At 36.2% G+C, this 27692-nt stretch overlaps 5 protein-coding genes across 9 annotated transcripts; 3 read left to right on the forward strand and 2 right to left on the reverse strand.

Moving 5' to 3' along the window:
- The first annotated feature begins 576 nt into the window (after positions 1-576).
- On the forward strand, positions 577-3743 carry LOC110859084. Its single transcript, XM_022107946.2, has 3 exons — positions 577-1076; positions 2071-2614; positions 3124-3743. Exons 1-3 carry the CDS (start codon positions 680-682, stop codon positions 3305-3307), a joined length of 1125 nt encoding a protein of 374 aa, XP_021963638.1. The 5' UTR covers positions 577-679; the 3' UTR covers positions 3308-3743.
- LOC110859085 (S-methyl-5'-thioadenosine phosphorylase) lies at positions 3731-21703 on the reverse strand. The gene is made up of 7 exons (XM_022107948.2): positions 21462-21703; positions 6793-6983; positions 6296-6371; positions 6051-6226; positions 5193-5322; positions 4378-4587; positions 3731-3972 (listed from the first exon to the last, which is right to left on the reverse strand). Exons 1-7 carry the CDS (start codon positions 21483-21485, stop codon positions 3946-3948), a joined length of 834 nt encoding a protein of 277 aa, XP_021963640.1. The 5' UTR covers positions 21486-21703; the 3' UTR covers positions 3731-3945.
- Positions 10102-20161, forward strand: LOC110859086 (protein AF-9-like). 5 transcript variants are annotated; one of them, XM_035859204.1, is made up of 8 exons: positions 10102-10588; positions 10747-10966; positions 11317-11622; positions 11710-11832; positions 13920-14097; positions 14537-14601; positions 14709-18345; positions 19806-20161. In XM_035859204.1, exons 4-7 carry the CDS (start codon positions 11830-11832, stop codon positions 16824-16826), a joined length of 2364 nt encoding a protein of 787 aa, XP_035715097.1. In that variant the 5' UTR covers positions 10102-10588; positions 10747-10966; positions 11317-11622; positions 11710-11829; the 3' UTR covers positions 16827-18345; positions 19806-20161. The 5 variants fall into 5 exon arrangements, with proteins under 5 accessions (XP_035715097.1, XP_035715101.1, XP_035715099.1 ...); XM_035859208.1 differs by having other exon boundaries at positions 19868-20161; XM_035859206.1 differs by having other exon boundaries at positions 14709-18298.
- A 604-nt stretch (positions 21704-22307) lies between the features above and the next one.
- Positions 22308-24988, forward strand: LOC110859128. Its single transcript, XM_022108001.2, has 6 exons — positions 22308-22524; positions 22790-22888; positions 23273-23476; positions 23990-24088; positions 24544-24594; positions 24823-24988. Exons 1-6 carry the CDS (start codon positions 22408-22410, stop codon positions 24895-24897), a joined length of 645 nt encoding a protein of 214 aa, XP_021963693.1. The 5' UTR covers positions 22308-22407; the 3' UTR covers positions 24898-24988.
- Positions 24989-25039: 51 nt separating this feature from the next.
- Positions 25040-26427, reverse strand: LOC110859130 (translation initiation factor IF-2). The gene is made up of 3 exons (XM_022108003.2): positions 26185-26427; positions 25732-25860; positions 25040-25338 (listed from the first exon to the last, which is right to left on the reverse strand). The coding sequence occupies exons 1-3, from the start codon at positions 26239-26241 to the stop codon at positions 25051-25053; spliced, it is 474 nt and encodes a 157-aa protein (XP_021963695.1). The 5' UTR covers positions 26242-26427; the 3' UTR covers positions 25040-25050.
- Between the last annotated feature and the right edge of the window lie 1265 nt (positions 26428-27692).

The raw sequence follows: 27692 nt of genomic DNA on the forward strand, positions 1-27692 counted from the left end.
CATATTTACGAAAGAGAATCTCGACTAACTAGGGACCTTGTAAGTGAATAAATAAATACGGAGAATTTCCTTTATTCTCGGCATCCCAACCAAACCTGACACAGAAAAGAAAGAAGCCCGATTTTTCTACCTACCTAAACGATATCGTAACAAGGACCACTTTCAAAGTCAAGAGTGGCCTGGTGAATGAGATGAGTGTGCATATGATCAATCCCCGCACTTAAAATACATTCCTTTAAATTCAAGTGCTATTCTTGTACGTACGTAAAGATCCCTGGTATTCTTGTACAGATCGCCGAAAATCAAACCAAGTCAAGCCAGCAAGATTGCTATTTACTTAGCGAAAAGCCTCTCCTTGTCAAAACAATGATGAAGCGATTCCTCTTCGAACGAAGGGGTCCACGCCACGCCAAACCACCCACCCGGATGATGGATATTCAAATGGGCGCTTAGCTTACTTAAGGTGACGACGACGACGTCCACGAGTGACTTGGATGTAAGTTAGACGACCATTTATTAACCGAACCACTTGACCAAGTCACCTCCTTTTTGCCCGCAATATAAATTCTTTCATGACTAAATTTTGGTTCAGTTCTCCGTCTCGATTCGCTTGATTTTGATTAAGCAACGAATTTTTTTAGTGTTTTAGTGAGACGAACATTAAAAAAATAATAGTAAAATGACCTTTAGAGGGCGAAAAGGACCCTTATTTTTTGCCCTTTGTGTTCTTCTCCTGAGTTCTTCTGCATCGGGACAATCCTGGTCTTCGAATTATCAGAGTTACACGTCCCCAAAAGATGTGAGTAATAAGATTGTTGAGAATTATGTGGATCCTGGTGGTAAAAACGGGGTGGATGGTGGGGGGCAGATTCAGGGGGACGTTTCTATCACGGAGGCACCCCAAAGGAAGGAAGGCACAGCGGGAGGGGGGCAGTCGATGTATTATTACGAAATGTTCCCAGCGGCCGCAGGGGGACAGGCAGCACAGCCTGCAGTAGCACAACATCATGCCGGTCAAGGGAGACAATTGTGTTCTTACACGGAATCTGGGGCGATGCGGTGTCAACCGAAATCGGGTAGGAAACAAATTGGCTAATTTGCATATGTAGATAAAATTGTGTCGTTTGTGTAGCGAGGTAATTCAGGTAGACTTTGGTAACTTTGTAAATTTTGTAAACGAAAGAAAACGGGCAGGGAAAAATTGTCAAATTTTAAATACAGAGATAATTTTATTGTCTTTTGCATTAGTTCACGCAGGGCTTGGTAACTTTGTAAATTTACAAATTTTGCAAACTTTTACAAATATTTGTAAGGGTAATTAGCTTACAATTTTTTGTAAACTTATTCATTCTCAGATTCAGGGCGTCACTTTAGTTTGTAATTTGTCTGATTTTAAATATGTACATACGTGCAGAAAAAATTGTGCCATTTACATAATTAATTTTAAGTTGACAGTTCACGCAGGACTTTGTAACTTTGTAATTAAAATCCGTAAATTCTGTAAATTTACAATCCTCTACAAAATATTTGAAATGAAAATTCCGAATTTTTATCATCTTGTAAGTTCATATCGAGAGCGTCTTCTTCTTTTATAAAATTATGTTACAAGACGCTCAGATTATACAAAGTTAGCAATGACTGCATGAATTGACATATTGCAAAATTCGTAAATTTATAAAATTTTATTCATATCTCGAAAGGAAAATTAAAATCTTTTGCAAACTTGTAAATTCAGATAAAGCGCGTCTGTGTAACGTCTCTTTAATTCGTTATAAAATTGTAAAGCTAACACGGATATTACAAAGTTACCAATGACCGCGTTAATCGCTTCATTGTAAAATCCGTAAATTCTGCAAACTTACAAACTTTTAGAAATATTTTTGAGGAAAATTAACTCGCCCATTTTTGTAAGTTTAAGTTTTCTCGGATTAAGGGCGCCTCTTATTTTGTAAAAGTTGCAAAATTATTTTACTAAACGCATCGACTTTATGAAGTTATAAATGACCACGTTAATTGCCTCAAATTATGCAAATTCCAAGGAATTAATAAATTATGCAAATTTTTTTCCAGCCTCATTCTACCCCACGTACGAAGTCGCAGCGTCCAACGCGATCCCGCAGTACAGCGGAGGTCACTACTACCGCCGTCCTTCCGACAACCGGCAAAGCTACGGGGTTGAGGAGACCATGGGTGGGTGGGGGCAGGAGGAGGAAGAGGGCGGTGGGGAGGGTGGGGGTGCCTCCGGGCTCACCGGGCTCCTGGGGGCCCTCGGACTTCTCGGGTTGAAGGGGGCCAAGGGTCTCATCACGCTGGCCCCGTTCGCCCTGGCGCTTCCATTCCTGCCAATTTTGTTGCCAATTCTCCTGGCGCCCATCCTCCTCCCACTTTTGGCACTCTTGCTCTTTATTCCAATCCCGGTCGTGGTCACGCCGGCGGGAAGAAGTGTGTCGAATGGAATTGCGGAATTTTCTGCGAGGGCGATAAAAATGGGGGGACTTCTGCCGGAAATGGTGACGGAGGTGGTGCAAAGTGAGGAGTGTGTGGAACGGATAAGCTGCGAGGTGGCGAGGGTCGGGAGGAAGTGGGGGGTTGGGATGGATGGCTGGGTTGAGGGGTGAGGAATTTTGAAATTATTTTTGAAAAAAGGGGATTTTGGATAAAAAATGCTGCTTATAAAGAAAAATGCTGGTAATTTTGGGAGAAAAAATGGCGTCAATTTATGCAATGCTGATAATTTCTGAAAAAATGATAATAATTTTCTAAAATAATGCTACCTTTCTAAAAAATGTTGGTGATTTTCGTAAAAAAATAATGATAACTTTTGTAATGCTGATAATTTTCTTAACAATGCTGATAATTTTCGGAAAAAATTCGAATTTTCTAATGATTGCTGATAATTTACTAAAATTTCTGATGAGTTCTTAAAAAGTAGTGATAATTTTCTTAAAAAATGCTGATAATTTTCTAAAAAGATACAAATTTTCTAAAAATTGCTGATAAGTTTCTTAAAAAGTGGCAATAATTTTCTTAAAAAATACTGCTAATATTTGCGAAATGCAGATAATTTTCTAAATAAAACAATGCTGAAAATTTTATTTACATTTATTTTTTTGTAATGGACAGATTAACCTCGAGTCTTCCGAAGGAGAGCAAATACAAAAAGAAGATCCTGACAGGGATGAAGCCGGATAAGAAGTCGGGGGCAGGGGCGACCAGTCGCAAAACGGCGCCCGAAGACGACACAGATTGTTCCGTATTTTCGTGCAATGCGAAAAGTATTTTGGCAAAACACATGACAAAAATTTAGCAGTCGAATTGTCTTACATTTTTTTGCAAAAAAATGCGACTTTCTTGAGCAAAATGAGACGAAAATGAGACAAGGACAAAAAAGTACGCTTTTGACGAGCTACGAATGACGATTGACGACATTTTGACATGCTTGACGAAATCACGTGACGTGACATGACTGATAATGACATGTGACGAAAATGACACCCGTACTGACTGTACAGACTGACGACGAGAATTTAATGACGAAGAAAATGACACGACAATGACGAAATTGACAAACTTTGACGACACTTTACACACTTTTACAAAATCTTTTACCAGTATTTTTGGAAACTTGAATTTATTATTAGATATGTAATTTATTAAAGTTGTTACATTGTTTAACTGGATTTATTGTTGACCAAATTGGTTGTTAAAATGATTTTTGTTGAAATATAAATGATTTTGTGTACGAATTTATTTTACTTAGTACATGGGAGATTTAATCGAAATTTTTGCTGAAGAAAAATTTGCAAATGATTTAACGAATTAAGTTTACATGTTTTTTTGTGAAAATTTTTGCATTGAAAAAAATTTTGAAAATGATTTTACGAATTAATTTTACATTTTATTTTGTTGAAAGTTTTGTTGAAATGCATGATTTCCGGTCACATTTTACATGGCTCCGCCGGCGACAAGTTCCTACAAAAAGAAATTATGTACATAATTCAAATAAAAAATGATTACCCCCGAAGTGACTCATCAGCAAAATGGTAAAAAGCATCACATTTTTAATCATTTAGCTCCTTTGGGAACTTATTTTATAATTCTGGACGACAAAATTGTATTCAGTCAATACGTTGATTGATTGAATGGCGGTAAGTTTCTGAAGTCAGTTTCCACGAGTTCCTAAAAGGGCTAATTAACCTTGAAATCTCCTTCAAAAAGTGTCAAAATCAGGAGTCTTTATTTTTTTTTAAAATGGGGACGACCTCTCCTTTACAAATTTGCTGTTCCGAAATTTAAAATAAATTCCCAGATGCGAGAAATGATTTACAAATAAAATGTGCAGATTTTATGTGCCCTTTGACGATTTTTGGATTTTACCTTGGCTTCCTGAATCTCTTTGGACCAGTCTTTCTCCGCAATTTTTGGAACGACAGTTTTGAAAATATTGGTAACTTTTTCTGCATTTTCTTTGAATGTCTTCATGACATTGGCGACGCTGACCTTTTCTCCAGTATCTCGCCAGCAATCGTAGTCCGTGGCCATTGCGACGGATGCGTACAGAATTCCGGCCTCCTTGGCGAGTTGGGCCTGGTAAAAATATGTAAATTAGCAATTTTTAAGGTGCTATTGGATGAAGATTTGATGTGGCATAGATATTTAATCTCACTATGCCCCGATTTAATCTCTTTAAATGAAAATTTCTAAAATGGTATGCATTTCATGAGTTTTGAGATAAATGTAACTTTTTGGACTTTAATGAAAAATTAATTTTTGGCACTATAAAACTATCGATTTGACAAAATAGTTAATTTATTTTTGAGGAAATTTATCGTGACAAAATGACATTTATTTCACAAATTTCCAGATAAATGCATGCAACTTTTCATAATAAAGTTAATTTTTGGTAGTACAAAAAAATGCTAATTCATTTGCCATTTTTTCACAATAAATTTTCTAAAAAAATGAATGTCAATTTGCTTAAAATTTCAAATTAATATATTTTGCTACACCAAAAAATCCCTAAAACTATGAAAAGTTGCATTTATCTGAAAACTCATGAAATCGATGCATTTTAGAAATTTGCGAATGACCGGGGGGTAGAGTGAGATTTAGAATCAATTACAGATCAAATTGTGACCTTAATTAGAATTTGCATAATATGCAAATATATTATATTTAGAGTCTCATCTCACCTCCGGGACCGTGGTCATGTTGACAGTGGCCGCACCCCAAGAACGGAAGACGTTGCTTTCTGCCCGGGTGGAAAATCGGGGACCTTCCACACACACAGAAGTCCCGCTCGGGTGGAACTTGATTCCTAATCTGCGACATTAAAATAACGTGTGCAATTTAATTTACAACTATTTTTTTTAGTTTTTGTAAACCATGTCAAACGAATTTTAAAAAAAACGGCGTAAAACCGATTTTGATTACTAATCTGCGACATTAAAAATAACGTTTGCAATTTAATTTGCAACTAATTTTTTAGTTTTTGCGAACTATGTCAAGCGAATTAAAAACGGCGTAAAAGCGATTTTGATGTGTGACATTATTTTTAATGTCACACATCAAAATCGCTTTTACGCCGTTTTTTTTTGTTTATTTGCGATTTGCGATTTACGTCTCAGACTTGCCGGATCTAGTAAACTTTGAGAATTAACCGTATCAAACCAAAATAAAGAAATTGGCGTCAAAGGCTCAAAATCATTGAAATTTTCTTTAAAATGAACCGATATCTGACAATTAGTAACAATTATGCATTTTTGACCTTTGACCTCCTCCACACAGTCATGGGTTGATCTGAGGTCTAAAATAACGAAGATTAGAGTTGAATTGGTAGTGGAATTTAATTTAAAATGACATTACGTATGAAAATTAAGGCCCAAGTTGGGTTATTTACACCAGGGTGACCTAGACCCTACGCTAAGGTGGCCTTGACCTTACGCCAGGCCAGGTTCACCTTGACCTAAGGACTTTAAGGACGGACAGATGGACAGACAAAACGATCACAAAATAGTTGGGGACAAAATTTGCAAAAAAAAGATCTCAACTCTTTCGCCGTTTGCATGAGGATTTTCCTGGTGGCGTCGTCATAGGCGTGTTCCATCGGAATGTGGCAGATCCCTGAAGGACCGCCGGGCGTTTTTTGGTCGAAGAAAGTCAGCTCCCTTTTGGACGTGCGGTCGATGAAGGAGTCCAAGATGACCAAGTCGCCGGGAACGATTTCCTATGCATAAAAATTCAGTTATGTATCTGTGTAAGATTAGATTTTTGATTATTTTTTGATGAGACTGACTTCCTTCAAAGAGCCACAAGCCGTGGACGCGATGATGTGCGTGCATCCGGCCTCCTTCAGCGCCCAGATGTTGGCCCTGCAAAAAATGAAGAGTTCAAAGGTCAGGGTTTCGTTTTTGTCAGGGCATGTAGGAAAAAGTGGGTTTTACCGTGGGAAAAAGTGGGTTTTACCGTGGAGAAAATGGTTTTACAGTAGAAAACATTGTTTTACCCGTGAAAAAAGTGGGAAAATTGGTGATATAGCTGAGAGTGGTTCAATCAAAAACGTGCGATAAAAACACACCTTTTCCCATTTTCATGCGCTTATTTTAACAGTGGTAAAATGTGAAAAATTCATTTTTCCCATTTCTGACATGTTTTTGGTGGGTGGGAAAAATGCACTTTTTCACATTTTTAACTAATTTTTGGATGGGTGTTAAATAGTGGGAAAATGCATTTTTCCCACTGCCTTGGACCGTAACCCTGTCAAAGATCACTTTTTGACCTTTACTCACTCACCGATAGTTGACGTTTGTCGGGGAAACGTCATGTTTTCTGCCATGTCTGGCCAAAATGACGCACTCGACGCCACCAATTTTCCCATGAATCAGAGCATCCGACGGTTTTCCGAACACCGTTTCGACATACTCTTCCCGTCGGGCTTCCAACAAGTCGGGGTTGTCCAGCCCAGTCCCGCCAATTATTCCGATCTGCAATTACATAACAGGAAATAGTTAATTAATTATTAATGAGCGGAACGAAGAGAAGCTTATGTAGTTATGTAGAAATGTCCGTCCGTCCGTCCGGAAAAATTTCAAATTTTGACCGTTTTTCACAGTTTTGGTCGTAGAATTCAAAAATCATCATCGCTTTTCGACATAAACTAACCTGGTGACCGGGCAAACGAGGTTAAAGGTCATAAAATGTCGAAACGTCTGCAAAATGTCAAATTTTTCTAGGAAATGATGCACCTCAACAATTTGCTTATCAAAATTTACTTCATTTCCGCGAGTTTATTATATTTATGTATTCCTGGCTGGAGCTTATTTCGATACGCATGCTGCAGTTTCATGGATGAATAAATCATAATAACTTATCGTAAGTCATGAAATATTCATGTAGCAAACCAAAAATAACAACATAACACGGCCCAGTAAAGATTTAATTGGTGTCTCATTTTGTTGAGGCAGGTGTTCGTCCATTTCACGAGTGGGTAATATTTATTTACTGATTTACAACTATAAGAGTTGTAGTTATTTCGATGCAATGGAAATAAATAATATCTTTGCCATTTATGGCATGCCATATGTGTCCTGTACATTTTCGATAAGAGCAAAGTGATAATATATTTCTGGGAATTTATGTATTATTTATTATGTCCAGAAAATACTGGGAAATTATGCATCACCCCAAAAAATGTGATGAAATGAATTGGTTTTCATGAAAAAAATTCACAAACTGCACAATTTACATACGATTCTTTCCAATGTCATGAATATATTTTCATGCCAGAAATGCATAAAATTTTTCATGCATTTACACACAAACATTACTTCTGCCCAGAAATATCCTAAATTGATAGATTTATGACATGCATACCATTTTTGCCCCCCATTAAATTTTATGGACCCATAAATAAGGCCAGTATTACAGTAAAATACACCGGAGATTTATGGGATGCGGAAAAAATGCAAAAATTAATTTTATAATATGTGTAGAAGAGATTTTTCATGGATTTGCAAAAATGCATAAAAATTCGCACACTTTATTTTCATACCCTGTCCATCACACAAATAAGGCCAGTATTACATTAAAATGCACAGGGAATTTATATGTCAATATGTATGTGCAAAAAATTAATTTCGTAATTCATAGAAGATCTTTCATAGATTTGCAAAACTGTTTAGATAAACATGCCAAAAAATTCGCATAATTTATTTTCATGCCTGGTCCATTACATAATTCTGCTGGTTATTATTATATAACATCACCGGGAATTTATGCCATGCGGAAAATATGTGCAAAAAATTAATTTTGTAATATATATGATATTTTTCCTGGATTTGCAAAACTGTTTAAACCTGTCTAAAAATTCGCACAATTTATTCTCATTCCTGGTCCATTACACAATTCTATTATATAACATCTCCACCACCACCGGGAATTTATTCCATGCGAAAAAAATTTGCAAGAAATTAATTTAGTATGTAATGCATTACAGGTTTTTCATGAATTTGCAAAACTGTTTCGTGAATTTGCAAAACTGTTTCGTGAATTTGCAAAACTAAACCTGTCTAAAAATTCGCACAATTTACTTCCATGCATATTTTCATGCCCTGTCCATTACACAATTCTGTTGTTTATTACATAACATGATCATCTCTACCACCACCACCACCGCCACGAACTTTTACCCCTTTAAAACCATGCTCATTTGATTATTTACTATGGGGTGCACATGTTCATGAATAAGGAAGAACATAACGTAACAGAAGAGAAGAGCAGCAGCAGGAGGAGGACACGACAATGGAATGGAAATAAAACTGACGATTACGAATACCATGCTACAAAAGAGGGGATGGATTTATTTGGACGCAAAATGATACGTAATCGTCATCTCCTCTTCGCCTTCCTTCCTTCATTTGACAGAGAGATGTATTTAGCAGGAGAGAGATGTTTAATAAGTAAGCAGAGGGCGGATATGCATTTATTTCCAGCTTTTTATAGTAGTTTGATCACGACCGAGGTTAAACTTTGTCGGTGTGTTCATTAACTCGCATAGATCGCAAAAATTTCTAAATGTTTTTACATATTGTCACATATTTCTAGGTTTTTGAGAGATTGAAATTAAATTCGACTTTTGTGGAAAATGACTAAAATTTTGTAAGATTTTGGGAACAATTAAGAGTGCCGAGTGAACTAATAAGTTTGAAATTTTCATGACAAGAGGATAAAAATTTGGGACATTTGTACGACAAAAATAGGAAATGTACAATATAAATTTAGTTCAAAAGTACAAATTTAGTAAAAATTCTTACATATTATTCTTTTGTTCCTACATTTCTTGTAAATGTTTTAGCTTTTCTTTTTCAGAAATACTAAATACATAGGTATTTGAGAGACTTTTTGGCACATACATATCCAAATTACAAGTTTTTTTAACCCAAAGTCCATCAAAAATCTACAGAATTAAAGTAAAAGTGTATACAAATTTTATGAAAATTCTTATGTCTTCATGCATATTTGTGGCATTCTTTTTTTCATAAATGCATAAACCTCCTCTGACACAAGCTCATAAGAGAAAGCGCTGATATTGCATGAATATGCATATGAATAGCAGCATCAGATCAGGCCGAGTTTTATTTAGTGGACATCCATATTATTCCTCTTAAGTAAAGTGCGAGAGGCGCAAAAAACTGATACTATGTACGGACGGATGGACGACTCACAATTCACAAATGCAATGGCTTCATAACAGAGGAAGAAACACGAGAGCGAGCCGCTTCTTCCGAAATAAAATCCTTGCATATACAAAATTATTGATGAGGGCTTATCACCCACTTTGTCACGAAAAAAATCCCCTACATAAAACAGCACAACAGATAAGCCAGTTATCAGGCATAACCATACCAAAAAATTAGTTTTGCACAAGCTCAACGCCGTTTAAACATGCTACATTTTATTAAATAAGAAGGAGCATTTAATATTTATTTATTTTGAGAAAAAAAATTTCTTTAAAGGCGTCAAACTTAACCCTTTTTTAACCCTTTTTTCTTAATTTTGTCGTTTTTTTTTCGTGGAAATTTTGCCATTTTTTTGACATTGAGGGTGGATGTACATCAACAACGTATATACGATACGATACCCACACTTATTCTGCTACTTTGCGTATGTGTATATTCTCTCTAAAATAGTGTGTTCTTCTTTAATACGATGGATGGATAGAAATAAGAGTATAGTGCGCTCTTTATAAGAATGTATTTCATTGGAACGAGTTTTTAAGGCTAAAATTCTGGCAACAACATTGCTCGCTGGCTGAAAAGGAGACGACGACAAGACAGCGGAACTATTTTATATTTATATTATTATTATAGAGAAAGATATATATACATACTAAATCCGCCAATAATAAGTAAATAATTCATTCATTCATTCAGTTCTTCATTCATTCATTTGTTAAGTTTAGCAGCTCGATTTCCTTGAAAAGAGTTCTCGAACAGTTTGGAAGGGGATTGTTTTTAGCTTTAGTTTGTGTGGGGGGTTTAGTTAATAATTAATTAAGGAAGGGGGGAAGAAGACGACGATTTCTTGGTGGGTAAGTTGGTTAGTTAGTTAGTTAATTGGGATTAATATTTAATGATAAGTGGTGGTGGTGGTGGTGCTGGTGTCGTGTTTCTATTCTATCTTGTTAAATGTGTGGAATGGAATTTGATCTAATTCGCGTGTTCGATATTTATTTAATTTGATCACCAGGAAAAGAAAATTGAAACCTTTTTTTGGCAAAATGTGATGGAAATGGATGGAAAATGGACTGGTGGATCGTCTACTAAATAATAATAAGGGTGACGAAGAAGAAGAAGTAAATTTAGTGAACTTGACCTACGGCCTCGCTCGTGAGTACATTTTTAATGTACAATTGATGACTGATTGACTTGTTGGAGCAATTAAAGTTGGAACATCTGCTCGGTAGTAGGTAAGTAAAAAAGGAGGAGGAGGAAGATGACTAAATAATAATAATTAGTTTTTGAAGGACGGTGGTAATTAATTAGGTGGGAAGTTTTTGTGCAATGTTTTTTGTGTAAATTTAATAAGAATTTTGCAAATTTTGTCATTTTTGCAAAGTTTGAAGTGCTTTTGGTTTTGACAATTGACAAATACGGCAATTAAACGTTTTTGAATTGTTAGTTGCAAGTTTTTTGTACAAGAATTTTGCAAATATTTGTTTTTGCAAAGTTTGAAATGTTTGGCTTTTGAGAAATTTGGAATTGTTTAATTTTTAGTGTTCAAAAACTCTAATTCTTTAATTCTTGAACTTTAATATAGGAATGAAGCTCCCTGATTCGTAAGGACGTAAGGATTTCGATAAGAAAAAGTGCAGGACAACGAACGACAAGCCGAAGAAAGACTGAGATTGATTGTTAAAGAAGACGCGTCGCGTGAAAACAATTCCTTAAACACAAACCGACCTCGTATTTAAAACTAAACGTTGCAATAATTTACTTGTAAATCACCATTTGTGGATTATCTTCTGGAAATCTAATCTGGAGATCGAGGGAGAAGCGAAGACTGATAAGCAAGAGACAGACAAACGTGGAAAATTCTTCTACACGGCCAATAATAAATAATAGCGTATGAACGGAATTTCAGTATTGCTTATTAACAATTAAGGATTAAGTGTAGTAATTAATTAATACTAATTGATTACTGGTCTTGCAGGTACTAACTGTGAGTGAGAAAAAGAGGAAATATGTGTCCTTAATAACTGAAAAAGAAGGTTCAGCTACATTCTATTCAATCCGTGGCCTGGCAGCTGAGATAACGTAAACAACAGTCACAATGGTAAGTAGTCAAAACAATAAGTTCGCCATTTGATAAACATTCATTTCATTCAATACAATTCAACACCGGACTGAATTACATATTGGATTGGATTCTCAATCATAATAATGGATAATTAATTTAATTAGTAGTAAGTAAAGGTCAGGTTGAGGGACAGAGAGAGAGTGTCAAATTCGTATCGTTAAATTAAATATGATAGGGATTTAAATTGATGGCAATAATGATGCCTTTCCTCTTCACGTAGATTATCTATTATGAGCTATACGCATTAGGAAATAGGTGAATCAATTTGCGTAATGGATCAGTTAAGGAATGAGCTATTGAATTCTCCACGTGTCGGTTGGTTTGGTTAATGATTTTTTGCATTAATTGTTGATGTTGATGCTGATTAAATAGGAACCGTTCCCCCATTTGCATAGGCCACGGAACAATTGAGGGACAAAATTGTGTAAAAAATTGCGTATCTATTTTGTCGTCCTCCTGTCAAAATTATTATTATAGAGCGACCTTTAACCCTACAATTTACCGGTTATTAGAACACTTTGGTTATTATGACTTTACTTTTTTGTAGTCTTAAATAGTTCCTAATATCGATTGTCCAGTCCAGCCAGGCAGACACGAGGCCAAGGTCAATAATGAAAGTTATTGTTCACTTGAATGTCCATTGAATGATTGGAGAAATTGATGTCCTACATTTTATATTTCTAACTATTTTGTCCTTTCTCTCAGCCAATTTGACTAGTTTTACGTATCGGAACTTCCTAGGAAATTTCCAGTTTGATATCTTTCATGACAGTCGACAACTTACTTGACTAGTTTTACATATCGGAAAACAAAACTACACCTCGTTATTAAACAGTTCCTTCGATAGCCAATTTCCACTTTGATGCCGAAATAATGCGAATAATTGGTGACAAAATTCCCCCTATTTCAATGTTCAATCAAGCAATTGTAGTGTAGCAGTATTGTGTCAATGTTCATTTAATGAAATGGTCTTTACTGCATTATTAATAACATTGCGAGGTTAGCTTTAGTTAGTGTGCATGCATAGTACCATTATTAGATATTTGGCTTTTCAAACACTCCATCAACAACTTTGTATCAATATAAAATAAACATTGTTATTTGGTTTGTTGGTTGGTCCAATTTCATTCAAACCGACCCACCGACCGAAAGTACGCACGTACGTTAGTTGAATGAGTGGGCGTCTAGGAGGACAAATTTCTACTCAATTTTGAATACCACGAGCAGTTTAGTATAATACTGCTGCTGCGGTAAATACTGCTATTGTTGTTGAGGGCGAAGAATGAAAGACTTTAGTACCGCCAGCAGTGCCACGGTCAGTGCGACGGTTTCATCGTCAACATCATCATCATCCTCGTCAATTTTGAGGGCTCCGACAGTTCGAATTTTCTCCTTGAGACGGCAAGGAATTGATATCGAGAGGGTAAACTATAAGTAAACTAGTAATTTAATCTAGGACAATGTTTAGAGATAAAATACATATGTACCTCTTCTTCAAATTTATTATTCCTCTCCCAAAACTTGTAGTAATTTAATCTAGGACAATATATTATTCAGAAGAAAACCTATTATCAAGCGGCCACACAGAATAGGCGACTTATTGTTATTTGATGATTACTTATTTATTGAGCAATGTATGCAATGTCAACCCGAAAGGGTGATATTTGAAGAGGCATGTAATTCGAAACTGTATCATTTTAAGTAAACCCTAATGCCGAGCAGAGCAGGGATCGAATTATCGGTTTTAAATTTAAAGTCAATAATCTTCTCGGATTTACATAAAGAGTAGACAGACTGGAGCTATTTTGAGTTAAATATATACATTTATAGGGGTTTGGTTTGGTTATGGGGTTGTTTTTGAACTTGAGAAGAGAGAAACAAGGACGCACACGAGCTATATTTTTTAACCTGGGTTGCATTCCTTTGTCGTCTAGCGGTGTGTTTAAGTGTTTAGTCTGGAATAATTTTTATGCAATAATTTTTTGCAGAAAATTCTGGTGGATAATTTTGTTGCAATAATGTTTTCGCAATAATTCGTCATAATTTCATTTCTATTTTTGCAGAAAGTGCTGGTGGAACTAATTCTCGGTCATCGGGCCGCATTACGAGAAAAGCCAACGATCGAAGGCTACAGCCACGACTGGGAAGTATACGTAAAAGGAGATCAAGGCAATAATATCCAGTCGTTCGTGGACAGAGTAATATTCACATTGCACGATAGCTTTCCTAAACCGAGGAGAGGTATGAAAAACACTAATGGAACAATACTTAAATAATGATACTTAATGTGTTTAGGAGTCATGGTCAAAATGAGGACATTTTTAATCATTTCTGGGCTTTGGGAATTTATTTTAAAACTCTGGACAACAAATTTGTAGAGGAGGGAGTTGCCAATTTTTTTAAAAGAAATATACACTCCAGATTTTGACACTTTTTGAAAGAGGAGATCTCAAGTTTAAGAAGCCTTCAGAAACATTGGGACTCGTCGAAACTAGCTTAAAAACTTAGCGTCAAACCATTAATCAACTCACTGACTACAAATTTGTCGTCCAGAATTTTGAAATAAGTTTCCAGAGGGGAGAAATGATGAAAAATGGGTTCGTTCTGGTGATGCGTCCTTCGTTAAAAGAATGACCACGATCCCATTTAAAAACTGAATTTGTATTGTGTCTTTTTTTAGTGGTAAAAGAGCCTCCATATTGCGTCAAGGAATCCGGATATGCAGGATTCATCGTTAATATAGAGGTAACTACTAATTATAGTGCAAGCAATTAGTGTCTGACCTAATTTTTCTGGTTAATTTGCATTTCCCAAAATTACAACTAATTTCCCGTAATTTGTTCCTTTCCCAGATTCTTTTCAAGAACAAGGATGACCCTAAAAAAGCCGAGTTCAGTTACGACCTCTTCCTCCAATCGGGCGGACCCGCAATATCTCCATCACGCAAGGAAAAACTAATTTTCAACTATCCGAGTGAAGAATTCACCAAAAAATTGATCAAAGGAGGCGGAAAAGTTTTAGAGAAATCGAGTCATTCTTCCGAAAAGGGTTCCATTTCCAGCCACACTTCCGCCACGGGCGGCCCCAACAGCAATCATCACTCGGGAGGAGGAAAATCCAAACCTGCCGCGGCCGCCACGGCGGCGAAATCCTCGCCAAAAAATTCATTCGAGAACTTATTCGGGACACCGATCAAGCGTCAATCCGCTCCCGTCGTGATTCCACCGCCGACCTCGTCCACGTCCGTGTCGTCGTCGTCAGCAGCGAATTCTTCTTCGAGTAGTAAAGTGAATTCCTCCAGTTTTAAAGAGAAGGATAGTAAATCGTCGTCGTCGATAAGTGAAAAGGACAAAGATAAGGAGAAAAGTGGGAGCAGTAAGCACGATAAGTTGTCTTCTTCGTCGTCCTCCTCGTCATCGAAAAGTTCGAGTAAATCGCCACTAACGCCGCCTGATACCGTGAGTGCCACGTCGTCCTCCTCCTCCTCAAAATCGGGGTCGTCCTCCAAAAATAAATCCGATTCGGGTAAAAAGAAGGAGAAAAGCGGGTCGAAAAACATGCTACCTCCGAGCAATACGTCCGTTCCGAAGAATAAAGTGAAGCAGCAGTCGAGTTCCTCCATAATATTTTCCGAGAACAGTAACAGCAACCCAAGTCCACCGATAAGCTCGTCGACACCAACGACGAATAAGTCGTCCTCGTCAAAGTCTGATAAGTCCTCAAAATCCAAATCGAAATACGACACGGAACGGATCAGCCTTTACTCCAATTCGTCTTCTTCACATAAGAAATCCGACAAAGATAACCCACGCCCCTCGTCGCGAAGTAGTTCTGGAGGAGATAAGCAGCAAGTGTTAAGTCCTATTTCGTCAAGCAGCTCGTCCTCTGGGGGAAGCACGTCACGGTCTTCGTCCCCGTCAGCAAGTGCCATGAATTCGGACGAGGATTCGATCGGATCGGTGGATCATGTCCCCACTCCGGGCGGGGGCAGTGGCTCCGGGGGGAAAAAGTCGCCCTCCAGTCGAAACGGAAATGGCGTGTCGACATCGAGAAAACGGAAACGGTCGCGGAGTCAAAGTCCTACGTCCATTTCGTCCCCGGCCACGTCGTCATCATCGTCGTTAAGCAATACGAGTGTGGATGTGCCCATGAGTAGTTCAAGAAAGCGGAAGGGGGGCGAGTCATCGAGCGAGTCGGGGAGTCCACCCTCCTCGAAAAATAATAAGGGGGACAAGTCTGCCCCCCTCATTTCCAGCAGTAAGGACTACAAGGAGGCGAAAAAGTCGAAAAAGATCTCAGAAAAGGGGGGAAGCAGTAAAATGTCGTCTTCGTCGAAAGTGATGAGTAGTGAAGAAGTGTCTTCCGCGATAAGCCCGGACCCGGGTACGCCACCACCGAGTAAAATGTCATACAAGAAACATAGCAATTCCTCCTCCGTAGTAATAACGGCGCCGGCGGATGCGGGTAAAAAGTCGGGTTCGTCGCGATCATCGTCATCAAAAGGGGGGAAATCTTCTGGGGACGGGGGGAGAAGTTCGTCATCTCTGGCGCCGACCTCGTCGACAAGTCGATCCTCCTCTTCCTCCAAACATTCTCGATCGCACCATCACAACAACGACCGTGAAATGATGCAGCACGATTTAGTGAAACGGGAACCGGACGATTCAGAGGAAGAAGATCCCGACCCGGATTCGGAGGATGATGATGACGACATCGATAACGACCACGATAACCACCACCACGGCGATGAAAATGACGACAGTTTGGGCGTCGGCATGCAGACGGATTCGGATTCGCCCGCATCGTACATCAGTGGCAGCGAGGAGAACGGCGTTTCCAATTCGAACCATCACCACCACCACAATAGTCATGCGACCTTTAATGGAAATGAGGGTGGCGGGAGTGGGGGAGGGGGAATAACGGCGGGGGGAACTTTGGCCTCAGTCATGCCGGCGTTGCGGGGAGCATAACGGCGGAAATGAAACTACTGAAAGATCTCCACACCCGGATTTCCGCCCTCATCAACGAAGACCCCAATAAACTCCAGCAAATCGTGGATATCGTGGAGTCCTCGGGAAAAGACTATTTCACAATGGAGACTGGCATCACGTTTGACTTTGATTTATGCAAATTGAACTCTTCCACAATCAGAAAATTGCAACAGGCTGTCTTATCGTAAAAATAGAAGTTCATTATTATCGACGCCATTTTTTTTTGATGAATCCTATAAAAACTATCTATGCAACAAATAACTTGTTTTTTTGAGGGGGGGAGGGTTACAGACTGGAGAAGGGGGGAATTTCTTAAGCAGTGGGGGAGGAAGGTTGGGGGGACATGTGGGGACATTAATTGAATTTCTGGGGGGACAATGCCCCCTGTTCCCCCCCCTTCCGCCACCAATGTTCTTACCGTACTATTAATTAACCAACCAACCAAAACCACATCGAATATTCGTTGTGACTTGTGACTTAATAAGAAGAAATGAAGAAAAAACAGCAAATTAGTGAGGTTTTTGATACTAAAATTCTTCTACTTTTTAGGGTAAAAATAATTCTTGCAATTGTACTAAAAAACTTGTTGTAGCCATAAATAACTATGTAATTAGCTGTCTCTTCTGTTTAGTAGAGAGAACTTTTTCACGTGATAAATCAGTATGCAGTTAGAAAATAGGAAGATTTCGATAGAAATTTAAATTTTTGTAAAAATGAGCCTTTTAACATGTTTAAAATACTTGTAACATGACATAATTACACTGATTTCTGAGTGAGTTTGTCTTTTTTTGTCTATTTTTTCGTATTTATTTTATGTATTAATTACATAATTAGTTAATTAATCAATTAATTTAATTAATTAAAATTACCGAGGTTGTTACTTTTTTACCAGAACCATCACATGAAAACATGGACAATTTAAAATATGTATCATTAATTAATTAATTAACCAACCACGTAAGTAAATCTATTATTTGGCCAGTAGTTGTTTACCGAGTTGTGAAACAAGCATGTTAATTAATTAATTAATTAATTAGTTAATTATTTACTTTTCTTAATTTTCAATCATTTAAAGTTAAAGAGAGAAATATTTTCTTAAGCTCATCACATAAATAATTTGTTAGCTTTTACGATGTCATTATTTAATGAATACCTTACCTACCTAACTGATGCACATTTTGACTTGTACTAGATTTTAGAAAAAAATAGAAGAAAGTTACCAAATTGTTGGCCTTAGAAGAAGAAAAAGAACACCGAAAGAAACTGACCCAAGATTTTCTAGGGTGTAATATTTTTTGCTAATTTGTATCTATCTACGACCGTGTGTTCAGTAGTGTTGTTTCGTTGTATGTAAATATCTATAATTCGTGACGTGCTAATTTATCTGTAATGATATTGTTGACTGTGCTACATTATGTTTTAAGTTGTGTTACATTTTTATGTAGAAAAAAGTAAGAAAGCCAAAAAAATAGGGGTGGATGAAATACTAGGGAAAAATGTAGAGTATTTAGATGTATTTTGAGCAGGGTTTTTGGCAGGGGGTGGAACACCTATAAAAAGGGGAAAATCCACGTCAGTCTGGTTCAAGTGCCGGGGGATTGAAACTTAGTACCTGGGAAACGTCACCCAAAAGTTCCGATTCCCTGGACTTTTTAGTTATGCAAGTTACAGGGAAACGGAACCCACTTGTCGCAGGATTTAGCGGGCCTCGATTCCCCGGTACCCTCTTACGCAAAAGTTACGATTCCCCGGAACCCAACATTTTTCTTCCATTTTTCATAAATTGGATAAATTTCCGCAGAAAATTTGAGTTATCTCAAATTAACCTCCCACAAATGTAGAATATTGGATAAAAAAATTAGAATTTTTTATAGTGGCGAAGTTTTATAAATCGCAAATATCTGACAAATTTGAGGAGCGGCAAGCTCAAAAAGGTACGGGGAATCGTCAACGAACAATTATTTTCTGGGAAAAATACAATTATTTTTAAGGGAAAATCATTGTAACATAATAATAACGTAATAATTGTAACAATAACTGCAAAATAACTGTATTTTTCCCAGAAAATAATTGTTGGGTGACGATTCCCCGTACCTTTTTGAGCTTGCCGCTCCTCAAATTTGTCAGATATTTGCGATTTATAAAACTTCGCCACTATAAATAATTCTAATTTTTTTTATCCAATATTCTACATTTGTGGGAGGTTAATTTGAGATAACTCAAATTTTCTGCGGAAATTTATCCAATTTATGAAAAATGGAAGAAAAATGTTGGGTCCCGGGGAATCGTAACTTTTGCGTAAGAGGGTACCGGGGAATCGAGGCCCGCTAAACCCTGCGACAAGTGGGTTCAATTTCCCTGTAACTTGCATAACTAAAAAGTCCAGGGAATCGGAACTTTTGGGTGACGTTACCCAGGTACTAAGTTCCAATCCCCCGGCACTTGAACCAGACTGCACGTGGAGGAGGCAACAGTGATAAGAAAATAGAGGTTTTGGGAAGAAATTAACTTTTTATGGCTGAAAATACATTTTTTCACGATTTTCTAAAAAAATAGAGTATTTTGACCGCGATCAAAAGTTAATTTCTTTAAAAAATTTCTTTAAAAAACTCGTATTTTCTTGTGACTTCTGTCAGCTCTAAGCAGATTTTGGTCTTTTTTTGTGGGTGTAACAGGCTCGGAAATTTTTCAAGTTGGAGAGGACAACAACCGGTCGGAAATTCAAGTTTTTTTTAGAAATTAACTTTGCATTAGTGTCAACATACTTAATTTTTAGAAAAATCGTGAAAATACAGTATTTTGACACCGATAAAAACTTAATTTCTTCAGAAACCATGTATTTTCGACTGATTGTTGCCTTCTCCACGTGGATTTTCCTCTTTTTGTGGGTGTAACACACCCAGAAATCCAAACCCTGGGAAGAAACTAGCTCAAAATACTGTACATTTTTTTCCTCAGTATTTTGATCATCCCTGCCAAAATCAAAAACCAACCACATCACATCAATTTTTTGTACCAAGACGAAAAAAAACGTATCGGTGGTGTGTGACGTACTATTAATTGTTAAGATAACTAACGGGATAAGAAAAGATAACCTCAATCAATCACTTAAGTTGTTAAGGTTAATAAAAAGTGTGAACTTTATACGAACAAGTAGTATTAGTAAAAAAGTATACATACATAAAAATACATAGTTAGCTAGACTTATGTATCATGCAATGATTAGTTGGTAGGAATTGATCTTTTTTGGGCGTCAATTCAGTAATAAATTGTTGAATAATAAAATCAAATAAAAGAATGGATAAAATCATAAACCTTTGTTTAAAGAGAGGAATTGTTTTGGCAATGTCATAAAAATTATGCGTATACTTAACAATGGCATGATTTTACACAAAATTGTACAATTTCCTGGTAAAAAATTTAAAATTGGGAAATTATTTGACTAAAAATATTCATATTCTAGTGCTGCCGATTTATGCATAAAACTTTTTGCAAAAATTTGCATATTAATCGCACACAATTTTCATCATCTTTTTATAAAAATAATATATAGAAATATTCGTAAAATACAAAATTAATGTCATCGGCGGCATGATTTTACATAAAATTGGGTACAATTTCCTGGTAAAAATTTGAAAATTGAGAAATTATTTAATATGCATTTGAGTATTGCTGGTCCAAAATTGTTGCAAAAATTTGCACGCTGAAATAAAAATTTGCATGTTGAACGAAAAATTCACACAATTTTCTTACTACAAAATGTAAAAGTTTGTTGAACGTCATTATTTTACGTAACTTTCATCGAGCTAATCGTCATCAGTTATCTGATAAAGTGTAGAAATATACGTAAAATACGAAAATATTTGCATTGACGGCATGATTTTACATAAAAATAGGTGCAATTTCTTGGTAAAAATTTGAAAATTGAGAAATTATTTGACCACGATAACCAAAAATATGCCGGTCCATATTTACATGCATAAAATTTTGCAAAAATGTATGTAAATCACAATACGTAGGAAATTTCCTGATAAAATTAGAAATGTCATTATTTTATTTTTTAGCATTCTCCTCAACTTCATCTGATGAAGTGTAAAAATATACGTAAAATACGAATATACTCCTATCGACGGGATGATGTTACATGATAAAAATTTGAAAATTGATAAATCATAAGACCAAAAATATCCGCTAATTTGCATACAATTCTACAAAAAAATATGCTAATGTGTAGTATGATAATGTGAAAAATTTATGCAAAATTATACTCTTTTATCGTGTTCCCAATTAATTACAAGAAACCGGAAATTACATGATACGACGATCAACGGCATGATTTTACATTCAATTTCTTAATAAAAACTTTATATAAAAAAATCGTATTTTTCTGAATTTTTCCTATTAGAAATTGTTCCCAACTAATTAGAAGAAGAAATACCCGGAAACATTCGGGTAACATCATTCCTCCTCCTGACATGACACTTATACGGCAGCACGTGGAGTGAAATGCATGTCCTTGGTCTTGTGGTGTATAAAATACCTGCTGCTCGTACTTATGCACACATGTGAATGATGTATTTTCTAGCCTACAAACTTTCTGGTTAAAAGACTCACCTTCACTTTTCCTCCGGAAGACATGCTTTCAATTAAGAATTTGACTGGTATTCTGCTCCTGGTGGTTAGCTTATCGGTTTGTTATTATGCAGGTAAGTTAAAATTGCCGTGGAATTTTCTTTAGATAGAGAATCAGCCGGAATAAAGCTGGAAATGTGTGCTTTTTATTAAGCTCTGGAACCGGTCTGGTAGTAAAACTCGGGTTGTTTTTTATCCTTTGCGCTGCCAGACAGAAGCTATGCAACATTGGACTTTTATCTCGACTCGGCTGTATACATGGGTGTCATCATATCTTAAATGTACAAATATATATACCCTAAAATGTGTCGTATCCTGGTTAAAATTATATTAAACTGGACTGAACTATGTACAAATAGATATGATTGAGACGCATGATTTCTGTACTTTTATGCAGCCAATACTTTTTCATGGAGAGTATATATACATGCATACATACACAGTGACCGCGGAAGCCGTGGGGACATCTGGGGACATTGACATTGTAGGAATGACGGGTATATAAATGATGCGGATATCGAATAACCGTGAGGAAATTATCCCACCCGCACCATTCCGCGGCCAATGTATATGCATACATATGTATTTACGTACCAAATATTTAGACATGATTGAATTGGTGACATTGATTTGGTTTGGTCGTTCGTGATTGAGTGACGCTGATAAGATAGAAAATCACGGCATGGAATGGATGAATGCATGAAATTCTTTGTTTTCATATTAAGAAATACATAAATGCTATCTGGTGAAAAATGGGATGTATGAAATACCTGGTTGGCGTCCTATTTTGTATTAAATTCCATGAAAATAATGACAATTCCCCCGTCGTTTCATTTTTCATTCCTCCTCGAATTTAGTAAAGTGCTGAGCAGCAGAGAAATTATTATTTTACGGAGTGGTTTAAAAGTTTACATTTTTTTTTTTAAAAATGAAACCCATTATGAAATTAATCCTGGGCGTTTTCGGAGCCTGGTTGGTGGTCGGAATTTTTGTGGTGTTTTTTCTTTGGGTTACAAATCATGGAAGTCGGGATGAAACAGGAAAGGTGAGCTGGTTATGAATATTTGTGGCTTGTGGGAATATTTTTATTGTAGTTTTTTTAACTAGGGCGCAAATTGTGGTGTATTTTAACTAGGGCGCAAATTGTGGTGTATTTTAACTAGGGCGCAAATTGGGTATTATTTTAACTATGGTGAAAATTGGGTATTATTTTAACTAGGGCGCAAATTGGCTTTATTTTAACTATGGCGCAAGTTGGGTGTGCTTTTTTTGATATAAATTATTTTTTTTAATTTGTGATTTTATTTTAGTCTGTTCTGGACGAAATTTCATACCGGGAGTGGGAAGAAGATTTCATGCGTGGGTTAACGAAGGTGAAAATGTACGATGGGAATTTTAATGTGATTCAGGTGAGTTATTAAAATTCTGAAAATTTAAAGTACTACTCGACGACTCATGTTAAAAATAGTTAAAATCAATACACTTTTTAATCATTTCTCCGCTCTGGGAATTTTATTTAAAATTTTGCACGACAAATTTGTAAAGGAGGAGGTAGTTCCCCATTTTTTAGAAATATACATTCCAAATTTTTCCACTTTTTGACAGAGGAGATCTCAAGTTTAAGAATATTTCAAAAACATTCATCGAAACTGGCCTAAAAATCTCATCACTATTCCATTAATCAACTCAAATTTGTCGTCCAGAATTTTAAAATAAGTTCCCAGAGGCGAGAAATGGCTAAAAATGTTAAATTAATTCTGTCTGGTGAGTGAGTGACGCCTTAATTTCTTCAGGTTGCCCTTGTTCCTGGGGTGTGCTGGGGGTATGAAGGGTTCAGTGTGGCCGGAGAGGTCACGATAAGTCTCTTATCACCCTTCATCCTGACCGGATTCACAGTTCAAGTAGGGAAAAAAGTGGTGAATTTACCGGATTTTGGAGGGGGATTAAGCTACCAGGGTCAACAGGGTGACGAGGCGTCGTTCAAATTTCAAGTCTTGGTTAGTACGCATTTATTTATACGAATTTTTCTTTGGAAAACGTGTCCATAAAATTTTCTAACTTTGGAGAAAAATTTTTGTCTGACACGTTTTCTATAAAAAATCATGCACATTTTATTACTTGTGCAAGACTTTGTACGCTTTCTGGGCCATACCTGTTCAAAAATTCAGTTTTCATTCAAAAGTCAGCCATCCCGATTTCTGACTGAAAATTTTCATTCACGTTTAGTCATTCCCTTTCAAATTCATTTCATTTCACTTCAACCGGCTTCATTTCTTCCTTCGCCCCATGTATGAAGCATAGGGTGAAAAATGAAATGAGTGAGAAATCCATTCATTCACAGTCACTCATCCGAAATGACGGAATCTTTCAATCATTTTCATTCAAATCGCAGGAAATTCATTTTCATTCACTATCATAATCACATGAATGAAAGTGAACAGGTGTGTTCTGGGCAGAAAAATATGCAAATTTGCCTGTAGTATTATTTAATAATTGCAACATTTTTTAAGGGACAAAACGTGGCTGACGCGGCGGACGGCGTCCATGATTATGGGACGTACGAGTATGAAGATGATGTCGATGAGGATATGCAGTACTTCAAAGTTATGGTAATTTTAATTCGTAAATTATTAACGTAGGACTGGATGACCTATCCCCAAAATTGTTCAAATTAGCACATTTTTAATCATTAATCGCCTCTGGGAACTTATTTTAAATTTCTGAACGACGAATTTGTAGGAAGAGAGTTGATTATTAATGGAATGGATAAGTTTTTTTAACCCAGTTTCGATGAGTTCCAATTTTTCTGAAGGCTTCTTCAACTTGAGATCTCCTCATTCAAAAAGTAGAAAAATTTGGAGGGTACATTTTTTAAAAATTGGGGACGATCTGCTCTACAAATTTGTGGTTCAGAATTTTAAAATAAATTTCCAGAGGAGAGGAATGATTGAAAATGTGGGGATTTTTAATGATTTTGACGACGATTTATGGCGTCCTTCATATGCAAATATGCATTTAATTTTGTTAAGTAATATGTAAATGTGTGTGATTTATTTAATTTTAGAATTTCACGACGACGCAATATCCCGTCATTAAAGTGAAAATTTTACACGAGGTGAATAATCTCAATAAAAAACGGCACTACCGAATCCGCATTCATGGACATCAGTTAGCGTGCTGTTTCTGAATTTTGAAAATTACATATTTTTTCACATTTCTATCAATCCATTATTTATGAATTTATTCATATTTATTCATTTCATAAGTTACAAATTGTGAAGTTGTTTTTTTTTCAGTGAAATAAAGTATAAAATATTTATATATTAATTATTTACATTTTTAGGAAATTATGGATTTTTTCGAGTCGAATAATAATCCAATTATGGAATACAACATTGATTTTTTGTTACAAATTTAGCATTTATTTATTTACATTTCAAAAATTATGTAAGACATTTTTTTTGATTTTTTTCGATTCGAATAAATATAAAATTTTGATCCCCATTTTTTTGTACCAAATTTTGATTTTATTTAAATTTTATTTTGATTTATTGATGAAATATTAATAAAATTAGGCTTTTCCTTTAGCTTTGTTTGCTTTTGGCATGGAACGACCGCCCGGTTTTCGCGTCGCTTTTGGGCGCGCCATTCCGCGACCTTCTCCAGGCTTTGGCTTTTTCCCCGCGCTTTTGCCCCCTTTCGGTTTGTGCACACTTTTCCCGCCTTTAGGTTTATGCGCGCTTTTACCCCCCTTGGGTTTGTGGACAGATTTACCCCCCTTGGGTTTCTGGACACCTTTTCCTTTCGGTTTAGGGTGAGAGGCGCCCTTGCCCTTGATCGATTTGGGCTTCCGAGTGACCTTAAAAAAATGGGGGGAAAGGTTTAGAAAATTTTGACATTAAGGTAGAACTGGGTGACTCATCACGAAAAATTAGCATTTTAAAAAATTTCTTTGGTTCGGGAACTTATTTTAAAATTCTGATTTGTAGTAAGTGAGGAGATTAATGGAGATTTTGACGAGTCCCAATTTTTCTGAAGGATTCTTAAACTTGAGATCTCCTCTTTTAAAAAGTGCCAAAATTTGGAGTATGTATTTTTTTAAAATTGGGAACGACCTAAGCTACAAATTTGTGGTTCAGAATTCTAAAATAAATCCCCAGAGGAGAGAAACGATTGAAAATGTGAGGTGATTTTGGGGATGAAGAGTCATCGAACCGTACGTGAAGGAGCAATAAGTTGTTTGAGGGCTCACCTTACCAGCGTAGGGATTCTTGTCGCCAGGAATTGGGTGGGGGAGGGGGAGTGGGAGTGGTTCGGGGAGGGGTTCTGGGAGTGGGAGTGGGGCCGGAAGTGGGTCCGGGTCTGGATCTGGGTCAGCTTTCTATTGGGGACAAAGAAAACAGTGAGGATAAAGAAATTGTGATCACAAATGGTCATTTTGCCAATTTTTTGTGCAAATTCTCCTCTAAATTTATTCATGCATGCAAATATCTTCTGATTCGTGGCGTATGTAAATTAGCCACGAATCGGGGGACATTTTGACGCTAATTCATCTTTGCAAATATCCCTTGCGAATTTTCATCAAAATGTCCCCCCGAATTCAATATCCTGTAATTCGTGACGTAGCGTTACGTAAATATTTGGCCCCGAATCGGGTCACAGTTAGACCCGAAATCGTCACGTATGACGACATGACGTAACTCACCGTGGCGACGAGGAAGAAGGTCATGATGAGACACACGCCGAAGAGGGAGGCCTTCATCGTGTGAAAAATCGAGATTAAGTAACGCCACGGATTAGTCTTCGAAGGAAAGCTGACGTGACTCTGCTCCACCGTTCCGAACGTTTTGGTGACGAGGTGACGACGATCAAACAAAGCGCAATTAAGTAATTGTTATTTAACTATTTTACATAACAAGGCTGACGACGTGTGTAAAACGCGAAGGGAATAATTCAATGAAACGAAATGGAGTGATGCGAATATGTAAATGCGTTCGATAATATGCAAAAAAGGAAAGTGCCATTGGCGTCATGGTCGTCGAAGCAGCGAGAAAATGTCAACAATAAATATGCAAATATTTTAAGCAATTGTTCACTTTGAGAGGAGAGTGGAATTGGCGAAATTATGCATTGTTCTCGGGTCGAGGTTAATTTTTTACATAATTAAAATTTTTATTTAAAGAATTGTGCATTGTGTTGTAATCAAAGTTGATTATTCATCCTTGCCAAAATATTTGTGTGGGGTTGGATAAAAGCAGATTTTTAAGCATTTTTGCGTTATCCGTGATGGCTCCGAATTTTGTAGGGTAAAAATTTGTTAAAAATTTGCATGCAAAATGTAAAATGCTAATTCTAAGTATTTCAAAACTATGTATTTTTTTAGCTCTAAATTCATAAAAAAATAGCATGCAAAATGCAAAAGTGATAATGCAAAATATTTCAAAACCATGAATTTTTAAAAATACAGATTCATTAAAAATTACGATGAACATGCACAATGCTGATTCAAAGTATTTAAAAACTGCTGTTATTCAACTCCACAAATATTTATATTAATCAATAATTCAAGTACGGTGCAAATTCGTAGGTACATATGAGCACAGATCAAAAATCTTATCTGCTCGGAAATCTTGTAGTGTTCGAGACCGAATAGATGCACATTTGACAAAGTCTAATCAGTGGATGGATTCGGGAAAATGTGTCATTTCTTAATTTTTATTTATTCCACCTTTTAAAAAAAATTGTACAGATTTTTGATAAATTTACAGTTGATAAAGATTTTCGAGAAATTATACTTTTTTTAAAATTATACAAAATTTTTAGAAAATATGCCTTCTTTTTGAAGTTGGACGGATTTTGTAAAACTATATATTTTTAAAGTTATTATACAGTATTTTTGGAAATTGTCTATTTAAAAAATTACATATGTAGATTTTTTTAAATCATCTATTTTTAAAGGACAGATATTTGATAAATTAACTTAAAGTTGTACATATTTTTGAAAAATTGTGTCCCCTGTTAAAGTTATGTAGATTTTGAAAATGATCTATTTTTAAAATTATGAACATTTTATTAAATTATGTATTTTTAAAGTAATACAGATTTTTGAAAAATTGTGATTTTAATTATTACGTATGTAGTAAATTGAATATTTCTGAAAATAATTGAATAATAATTCTCTCACAATTATTTATTACAGAAATGAGCATTTTG

This window comes from Folsomia candida, unplaced genomic scaffold (assembly GCF_002217175.1).
Source record: "Folsomia candida strain VU population unplaced genomic scaffold, ASM221717v1 Fcan01_Sc024, whole genome shotgun sequence".
Classification (NCBI taxonomy): domain Eukaryota; kingdom Metazoa; phylum Arthropoda; class Collembola; order Entomobryomorpha; family Isotomidae; genus Folsomia; species Folsomia candida.

Coding starts and splice junctions, on each gene's coding strand:
- LOC110859128 (XM_022108001.2), top strand. CDS start 22,408: ATGAAACCCATTATGAAATTAATCCTGGGCGTTTTCGGAGCCTGGTTG. Junction 22,889..23,272: donor GGAATTTTAATGTGATTCAG/GTGAGTTATTAA, acceptor TAATTTCTTCAG/GTTGCCCTTGTTCCTGGGGT. Junction 24,595..24,822: donor AAGTGAAAATTTTACACGAG/GTGAATAATCTC, acceptor TTACATTTTTAG/GAAATTATGGATTTTTTCGA.
- LOC110859084 (XM_022107946.2), top strand. CDS start 680: ATGACCTTTAGAGGGCGAAAAGGACCCTTATTTTTTGCCCTTTGTGTT. Junction 1,077..2,070: donor GCGGTGTCAACCGAAATCGG/GTAGGAAACAAA, acceptor ATTTTTTTCCAG/CCTCATTCTACCCCACGTAC. Junction 2,615..3,123: donor ATGGATGGCTGGGTTGAGGG/GTGAGGAATTTT, acceptor TGTAATGGACAG/ATTAACCTCGAGTCTTCCGA.
- LOC110859130 (XM_022108003.2), bottom strand. CDS start 26,241: ATGAAGGCCTCCCTCTTCGGCGTGTGTCTCATCATGACCTTCTTCCTC. Junction 25,861..26,184: donor CCTTCTTCCTCGTCGCCACG/GTGAGTTACGTC, acceptor TGTCCCCAATAG/AAAGCTGACCCAGATCCAGA. Junction 25,339..25,731: donor AGAATCCCTACGCTGGTAAG/GTGAGCCCTCAA, acceptor CATTTTTTTAAG/GTCACTCGGAAGCCCAAATC.
- LOC110859085 (XM_022107948.2), bottom strand. CDS start 21,485: ATGTCTTCCGGAGGAAAAGTGAAG. Junction 6,227..6,295: donor CTTGTGGCTCTTTGAAGGAA/GTCAGTCTCATC, acceptor TTTTATGCATAG/GAAATCGTTCCCGGCGACTT. Junction 3,973..4,377: donor AAGAGATTCAGGAAGCCAAG/GTAAAATCCAAA, acceptor TTCTTTTTGTAG/GAACTTGTCGCCGGCGGAGC.
- LOC110859086 (XM_035859204.1), top strand. Junction 14,098..14,536: donor CTTTCCTAAACCGAGGAGAG/GTATGAAAAACA, acceptor GTCTTTTTTTAG/TGGTAAAAGAGCCTCCATAT. Junction 14,602..14,708: donor GATTCATCGTTAATATAGAG/GTAACTACTAAT, acceptor TTCCTTTCCCAG/ATTCTTTTCAAGAACAAGGA.